General features: G+C 51.8%; 4 protein-coding genes across 4 annotated transcripts in view; 3 read left to right on the forward strand and 1 right to left on the reverse strand.

Moving 5' to 3' along the window:
• Positions 1-1195: 1195 nt before the first annotated feature.
• Positions 1196-2101, forward strand: COCCADRAFT_37669 (uncharacterized protein; the record flags this gene model as incomplete). Its single annotated transcript, XM_007715136.1, has 2 exons — positions 1196-1570; positions 1655-2101. 2 exons carry the CDS (start codon positions 1196-1198, stop codon positions 2099-2101), a joined length of 822 nt encoding a protein of 273 aa, XP_007713326.1.
• Positions 2102-3041: 940 nt separating this feature from the next.
• COCCADRAFT_27095 (uncharacterized protein) lies at positions 3042-6670 on the forward strand (the record flags this gene model as incomplete). Its single annotated transcript, XM_007715126.1, has 3 exons — positions 3042-3381; positions 3442-6512; positions 6563-6670. 3 exons carry the CDS (start codon positions 3042-3044, stop codon positions 6668-6670), a joined length of 3519 nt encoding a protein of 1172 aa, XP_007713316.1.
• Positions 6671-7363: 693 nt separating this feature from the next.
• On the reverse strand, positions 7364-7528 carry COCCADRAFT_98915 (uncharacterized protein; the record flags this gene model as incomplete). Its single annotated transcript, XM_007715137.1, has 1 exon — positions 7364-7528. The coding sequence occupies one exon, from the start codon at positions 7526-7528 to the stop codon at positions 7364-7366; it is 165 nt and encodes a 54-aa protein (XP_007713327.1).
• A 342-nt stretch (positions 7529-7870) lies between these two features.
• Positions 7871-8559, forward strand: part of COCCADRAFT_37671 (uncharacterized protein) — a gene marked incomplete at both ends in the record, with an annotated part of 1543 nt that continues 854 nt past the window's right edge. The window contains one exon of the mRNA XM_007715138.1: positions 7871-8537. Within this exon, the coding sequence (XP_007713328.1) occupies positions 7871-8537 (667 nt within the window). The remainder of the gene's footprint in view (positions 8538-8559) is intronic.

An 8559-nucleotide genomic window follows, 5' to 3' on the forward strand; every position in this document is an offset into this window, starting at 1 on the left:
GAGGGTGCAGACAGGTGATGGACGGATGCCCAGACTTATGGAGGTCAAGGCACGAAAGAAGCGCACCATACCCACCTAGGCAAACTCGGTCGAAACCAACCCGGTCGTTTCTGACTTCAGCCCTCTCCGACTAGCTCAAACATTCCTCCACGCTCCGTCATCGCGATAATGGATCCGTGTAAAGATTCAGATGGTTGATGCACAGCTTGGCGTCAACAAAGTGACTGGTTGGCCGTAGCTGACCCCGCTCGTACGGAAGCGAACATTGCTCCAGCACATCGTGATATAAGCTTCAGCCAACCCTATCAACATTTTCGGAGCCTCCAACGGGAGCGCATTGGGTGCACATGCTATGCGCTTGATGAGTTTGATCGCCAGCCACCTCATTAAATGTAAGGATCTTGCAGTTGGTCTTTTCACGCATGGATGTTTAGACTCGTTCCTGTTTGGATGACAGCTGATGAACTTATGCAGAAACCAACTCTCCTTCGCAAGCCAGCCTCCGTATCAAACCATACTGCGTTTACAACACGTCTAGAAGCCGAATATTGCCACCTATCTAGTGTACACCGATCATTGCCGTTCGCCTTTCCAACCGTTCATCTTGGCACATACCCATCTTCAAAGTAGAGAGAAAGGCATATGAGATATCGCTCATGCCTTATGAAAATATATGTCAGCCAGTACGATCGAATAATCAGTTCCCCATTTGACATGGTGAGATGATGATATAGTGTGAGCTCATACAAGGTAATCGTGTAGGACCTCGGCTCTTGAAGCTCATCTGACAACGAGATTCGACTTATGTGATATACTTCTGCTCCATATGGCATCAAGATACCAAGGTAATCCAGAGTAACCAGTAGCAATCCCGGATTCTTTGCGCATGATATACTTCAATCCTGCCATTTGAACCTGTCCCCTTGGCATACGTTTGCTCTTCACTATTGTATCGGTTTTCTTTTTGGTTCGGCGATGAAACCGCAGACGTGAATTTGTTCATTTTTCCTAATTTCACAACCATTCCAACCTGGCATAAGAAACATCCAATGTTTGGTGGGATAAAATCACGTGCTCAACCACGCTAGCCAATCTCCGTAGGGTTAACGCAGTATCGCTTCAGCCGACCCGTCGGCTTTCGTCGTCTGCCCAGACAAACCCTTTCCCGCGACCTCGCATTCAAGGAAGAAGAAAGATGCGATGGCCCTGGTCAGGCAACGATGATGACGACGAAAAGAAGAACGGCCTTCCTTCATGGACCGCACCAACAACGTCGACCAGTTTTGCAGGGTCATGGACTGAACCGCGGACCCTGATTCCGTCTCTCGCGCTAACAGCATCAATGGTTGCTGCGCTCCGTTTCTACAAGGCCTACCTACGAAGAATACCAACAGTGAACCACATCAAACCAGATTACTTCCGTCGCAGAAGTCTATTTGGCCAAGTCACGAGCGTAGGGGACGCAGATAATTTCAGATTTTACCACACGCCTGGCGGGAGAATAGCAGGATGGGAATGGCTACCTTGGAAGAGGGTGCCGACTACGAAAGAGGCTTTGGCTCAGCAGACAGTGAGTGTCAATCGGGTCCCAAGCCCGAACTGCACTGTCCTGGGCTTACATGGCCATCAGATACATAACTAACTAGACCAACAGCTTCATATACGCATCGCTGGAGTGGACGCGCCTGAACTTGCGCACTGGGGCCGAGAGGCTCAGCCTTTTGCAAAGGAAGCCCAAGACTGGCTCATTGGCCTTATCCACCATCGCCGAGTACGCGCATACATATATAGACGTGATCAGTACGACCGTGTGGTAGCCCAAGTTTATGTGCGCCGATGGTTCTTTAAGAAAGACGTGGGGTTGGAGATGTTAAAGGCGGGATTGGCGACGGTATATGAAGCCAAGTCAGGTGCAGAGTTTGGAACTGCTGAAGACCAGTACCGCGCAGCAGAGAAGAAGGCTCGAGAGGATCAGATTGGAATGTGGGCCAAGCCGAGTCTGAGGCAGCGATTGGGCGGTGTACAGAAGAAAGCATTAGAGAGCCCGCGGGAGTACAAGGCGCGACATGCGGCAGCAGACAAAGCAAAAAAAGCAGGGTGAGATGAGTCTACCGCGAAGAGAACGCGACATGTCCATGTACTAGATACGGGAGGAGATTGGCGCTGCGATCGAGGCAGTCTCACGCATGGCACCGGCTCGATGCTAGCGAGCAGTATTTCGCCGTACTACGGGCCGAGGACTCCACAAAGCTTCTCAAAAAACTTGGAGTCCATCGATGACTGTGCTATTGTAGTTGCAAAATCTGTCAATGTTGTCGGCTAGCTCCACGAGGCCGTCAGGAAATAGTTTAGGGTTGGTCGGGCAACGAATCATGCTAAATGTTCTGGGGGGGAATACGACTACCCATGAAGCGTGTCCGAGTCTCAAAGTAGTAATGCAATGTTGATGCAAGTGTGCCAAGACACACAAGCTAGTACCCGTATGACTGTATTGAGAAAAGTTCTGCAAGACGATGTCAAAATTTCTGCTCATCGGCGCTGTGTGCTAGAGGATGGAGATCGATCTTCGGCGCCGTAATCGGTCCTCCGCATGGAGAGGTTCTTGGTGACAAGACGGGACAATGGAGAGGCGGGTAGGCCGGTAACAGACTGGATCGTGCGTCTTGACTGAGTCACCACGCGTCGACGAGCGAACATTTGAATGCGCAATGTCAGCGTGCAATTGAAGCAATTCACAGCTCCCCTCTCCATTGCGTAGTTGGTGATCGCCGACGGTCTTATCTGAGCGTTATCGGAGATAGCCTGATTGGTCCGTTGCGCATCATTGGATTTTTTTGGCTGCCGCATCGCAGCTTTCCCCACAGATTGTTCATAAACCTTGAGGGAGTCATTTGTGCTCTGGCTCCGCTAGGGTCGAGCTATACTTCTTCAATTCCCCCCGCCGGCCATCGAGCGACTTTTTTCCAGCGCGTGCGTCGCCTTTCTTTGTCGCTCCCACCTACAACGAGCTCACAGCCCTCAAGCCGCTTGTCCGCCTGCAAATGGCTCTCTGCGGGCGTCTAGCACGTCGCGTACCTACCCTCACAGGTCAAACTCGCTCATTGGCATCTTCTGCATGCTCGCGAAACTTCACAACCCGCGCTGCTCGCCCTCTAACTTCTCTCCGCTCCAGCACTGAGTCACCTGCGGTTTACCGGCAACTGCGGGCATTCACAAAGGTCGCATCAACATGGAATAAGACACAGACAGCGCCCAGTGCCGAGGCGTATCTCAAGAGCGGCGTCATTTCTGGCGCACAGGATCTTGTCGACGTAAAGAAAGTCCTGGTCATTGGCAGTGGTGGTCTTAGCATTGGCCAGGCCGGAGAGTTTGACTACTCAGGTGCGCAAACACCACTAAACACAATTACGCGAGAATGACCATATGCTCATTGGATTGCAGGTTCGCAGGCGCTCAAGGCTCTGAGGGAAGCCGGCGTCAAATCCGTGCTGCTCAACCCTAATATTGCTACTATCCAAACATCCCACGTGCTCGCCGATGAAATCTACTACTTGCCTGTAACTCCCGAATACGCCGAATATGTCATCCAGAAGGAGAAGCCCGACGGAATCTTCCTCAGCTTTGGTGGTCAAACTGCATTGAACCTGGGTGTCCAGATGGATGCCAAGGGCATTTTTGAAAAATATGGTGTCAAGGTACTCGGTACTAGCGTCCAGACTCTCAAGACGAGTGAGGACCGTGATCTCTTCGCGCGCGCTTTGGAAGAAATCAACATTCCCATTGCCAAGTCAATTGCCGTCTCCACGGTAGACGAGGCGTTGGATGCTGCTGAAAAGGTCGGGTACCCGATCATTGTTCGTGCTGCATATGCACTGGGTGGTCTTGGTTCTGGTTTCGCAAACAACCCCGAAGAGCTGAAGAACTTGTCAGCTCGTTCGCTCACGCTGTCACCCCAAATCTTGGTCGAGAAGTCTCTCAAGGGCTGGAAGGAGGCTGAATATGAGGTTGTGCGTGATGCAAGCGACAACTGCATTACAGTCTGCAACATGGAAAACTTTGATCCTCTTGGTGTCCACACCGGTGACAGTATTGTCGTATCGCCAAGTCAGACATTCAGCGACGAGGAATACCACATGCTCCGATCTGCGTCCATCAAGATTGTCAGGCATTTGGGAGTTGTTGGAGAGTGCAACGTACAGTACTGCCTGCAGCCAGATGGTCTCGATTACCGTGTCATTGAAGTCAACGCTCGTCTTTCTCGTTCATCTGCACTGGCTTCCAAAGCAACTGGTTACCCTCTAGCTTACACTGCAGCCAAGATTGGTCTTGGACACACGCTTCCTGAACTACCAAATGCCGTCACCAAGACCACAACCGCAAACTTCGAGCCTAGTCTGGACTATGTTGTCACCAAGATGCCTCGATGGGATCTCAGCAAGTTCCAGAATGTCAAGCGCGACATCGGCAGCTCCATGAAGTCGGTCGGTGAGGTTATGGCTATTGGACGTACATTCGAAGAGTCTTTCCAAAAGGCTTGCCGACAAGTCGACCCCAAGTACCTCGGTTTCCAGGGTGAAAAGTACGGCGAGAGCCTCGATGAAGAGCTCAAGAACCCTACTGATCGACGATGGCTTGCTGTTGGTCAAGCTCTGTTCCACGAAGGCTACTCCGTTGATAAGGTTCATGATCTCACTAAGATTGACAAGTGGTTCTTGCACAAGCTCCAGAACATTGTCGACTGCACAAAGGAACTTGAGAACATTGGCAGCCTGTTCGGCCTCAAGAAGGAGATTATCCTCAAGGCCAAGAAGCTTGGTTTCTCTGACAAGCAGATTGCAAAGGCAGTTAACAGCACAGAAGACGAGGTCCGCGCCCGCAGAACCGGCTTTGGAATCAGGCCATGGGTTAAGCGTATTGATACCTTGGCTGCTGAGTTCCCTGCAAACACGAACTACCTTTACACTACGTACAACGCCTCATCGCACGATGTTACCTTTGATGACCATGGTGTCATCGTTCTTGGTAGCGGTGTCTACCGTATTGGAAGCTCTGTCGAGTTCGATTGGTGCGCTGTCAACGCTACCCGCTCCCTCAACGCACTTGGCAAGAAGACTGTCATGATCAACTACAACCCAGAGACCTACAGTACGGATTTCGATGTCGCCGACAAGCTCTACTTCGAAGAGCTCAGCTATGAGCGTGTGATGGATATCTACGAGCTTGAAACCGCCAGCGGAGTTGTCGTCTCTGTCGGTGGTCAGCTTCCCCAGAACATTGCTCTGAAGCTGCAGGAGTCTGGCAAGGCCAAGGTTCTCGGAACCGATCCCGCAGATATCGACAAGGCTGAAGATCGTCACAAGTTCTCTTCTATTCTGGACTCAATTGGTGTAGACCAGCCAGCTTGGAAGGAACTCACTTCTTACGATGATGCAAAGAAGTTTGCAAGCTCTGTTGGGTACCCAGTTCTTGTCCGCCCATCGTACGTCCTTTCTGGTGCCGCCATGACTGTCATCCGTGGTGAGGATGAACTGAAGGAGAAGCTCCTCGCTGCCTCCAACGTGTCACCCGACCACCCAGTCGTCATTACCAAGTTTATTGACGGCGCTCAAGAAATTGACTGCGATGCTGTTGCTTCCAACGGAAATGTCCTTGTTCACGCGGTCAGCGAGCACGTTGAGAACGCTGGTGTTCACTCTGGTGATGCTACCCTTGTACTGCCACCAGTTAACCTTGACAAGCGCATCCAAGAGCGTGTCAAGGAGATTGCCGACAAGGTTGCCAAGGCCTGGAACATCACTGGTCCCTTCAACATGCAAATCATCAAGGAGGAAGTCGAGGGCTCTGAGCCGAACCTCAAGGTCATCGAGTGCAACCTCCGTGCTTCTCGTTCGTTCCCCTTTGTCAGCAAGGTCCTTGGTACCAACTTCATTGATGTTGCCACAAAGGCTCTTGTCGGCCGTGACGTCCCTGAGCCTACTGATCTCATGGCTGTGGAGAGGAACTACCTCGCCACCAAGGTCCCTCAATTCTCCTGGACCAGGTTGGCTGGTGCTGACCCCTACCTTGGCGTAGAGATGTCGTCTACTGGTGAGATGGCCTGCTTTGGTAAGGACCTTGTCGAGGCCTACTGGGCATCTGCGCAATCGCAAATGAACTTCCGCCTCCCCCAGCCTGGTGAGGGTCTCTTGTTCGGTGGTGATGTCACTCCTGGCTCACTACACTCCAACTCTCTGATCCAGATTGCCAAATACGTGCACGCGCTTGGCTACAGGTTCCTTGCTGCCAACAAGGAAGTAAAGGAGCTTCTGGAGAAGAACACAGAGGGCGTCACTGTTGACGTCATCGAGTTCCCCAAGGATGACAAGAGGAAGCTGCGTGAGGTGTTTGAGAAGAACAACATCCGCGGTTGCTTCAACCTGGCCAAGTACAGGGCGAACGGCCTGTTCGACGAGGACTACGTTATGAGGAGGAACGCCGTCGACTTTGGTGTGCCACTGTTTATGGAGCCCAAGGTGAGTCTTTCTGCTTTGTACTGATGAATCTGGAAGCTAACTTGCTGCAGACTGCAGTCCTGTTTGCTCAATGTATGAGCGAGAAGCTACCCAAGAAGGAGGGTATCCCAAGCGAGGTCAGGTCGTGGAGTGACTTCGTTGGTGGCAGGCCACTCTAAACGGATAGCTCAATGCTCAAATCCGACGCGGGGGAAGGAGTGCTGGGGTGTAAGATCTAGCCGAAGCTCGCCCTAATTGGGGTGAATGTCTCATGAAAAGGGGTGGGATAAAAATTATGTTCTAGTGTATACAGCGTTGTCATCATACGGTCAACTGCATTTGCAGTTTGGAGGAGTTGGGATATTCTCTTTACCTCTGGCCCGGTGGAAGTTCTCCATCGCATGTGTGGCTAGGTAACATGAATACTTATGTAGTTCAATCTGAGCTTGTCATGTTTCAGTGATACTCAGCGTTCCCATATATTGTTCAAGGTGGATCATTGGCTGTCACAATTGAATTGTGGATTTAATAGATGGAGCCAGGATAAAGGTTAGAGGGTGCTATTGTGGAGGAGGGTAGTCTGAATATGCCTGTACTGGTTGTGATAACACGCACAAGTCATGTGAGATTATTATGCCAGAGTACCAGGATGACGAGGACTGCTAGGTTCCACTTTGAAAGGGACCTTACCTCCGTGGACAAGTTTAGCATGGCTTCGACGTGTTAGTGTGACAAACTTTGGTATATATAGCGCGGGGTGGGGATCGTAGGGATATGAACACGCAATCTGTAATACTCTATACTGTCTGGCGTGGACCCCGCAGGCAATGCCAAGTATGACATTGAAGACGGAAAGCTGTCTCATTCACGGCTCAATTGGCTGGCGTGACATTCTCCAGCCGCGTCGAGGCATGAATCATGGACGATGATCCTGCAGCGTGGTGGTGCAGGCATACGTCATTAGGAGTGGGGCGAGGGAAACCGGGGAGTCTGTGGAGGGGCACCAGGCGCGTGGGAGCTCCAGCCGCAGCTGCCATTTAGATACCTTGATTTCCTGCTTTTATGAACTCAACTCTCTCTTCTCCTTTTTCACAACTCAATTGAACCTTAACCAGTGCCAACGTTCGATTCTTTTTCACAGTAAGTTGCTTCTCCTCTATGCATCTGTCACGTTGTCTTGCCATTGCCTTGAGACCTACCCCGCAGGCAATTGGGCTGCCCCTGTAGATTCAAACAAACTCAAAATAAGCTGCAAGTATCTCAGATGAACTGGCAAGCTTAATTTGTTCCTTTACACGGCGTGTTTAGACCCTGCCTTACCCGTTCAATCCCTCCCCCTACGCTCTACTGATGCTGAACCAGATCTCCATAATCTGACAATGTCTTACAACAACGATCGCAGCGAGTACGGTCAGCAGTCTGGCCGGTCCCAGGAGGGATACTCCGGGGGCGGCGGAAGCGGCTATGGAGATGACAACAGATCAGGCGGCTATGGTGGCAGCTCGGGACGCAACAATGATAATGACCGCACTTCCGGTGGCTATGGAGGCAGCTCAGGACGTCGCAACTCCAACGATCGCACCTCAGGTGGTTATGGAGGACGCGACAATGACAATGACCGTCCATCTGGCGGTTACGGAAGCTCAGGACGTGACAACGACAACGACCGCCCGTCAGGTAGTTACGGAGGTGGCTCAGGCCGCAATGATGATAATGACCGCCCATCAGGAGGCTACGGCGGCAGCTCAAGACGTGACGATGACAATGACCGTCCCTCCGGCGGTTACGGAGGCAGCTCAGGAGGTAACTATGGAAGCGGCTCAAGACGTGACGACGATAACGATCGCCCGTCTGGAGGCTACGGGGGCAGCTCAGGAGGCAGTCACGGAGGTAACTCAAGACGTGACGATGACAATGACCGTCCATCAGGCGGTTATGGTGGTAGCTCAGGAGGCAACTATGGAGGCAGCTCTAGGCGCGATGATGACAATGACCGCCCATCAGGAGGCTACGGGAGCGGCTCGAGACGTGACGATGACAACGACCGTCCGTCAGGTGGCTACGGAGG

Source organism: Bipolaris zeicola, assembly GCF_000523435.1.
Source record: "Bipolaris zeicola 26-R-13 unplaced genomic scaffold scaffold_98, whole genome shotgun sequence".
In the NCBI taxonomy this organism is placed as follows: Eukaryota; Fungi; Ascomycota; class Dothideomycetes; order Pleosporales; family Pleosporaceae; genus Bipolaris; species Bipolaris zeicola.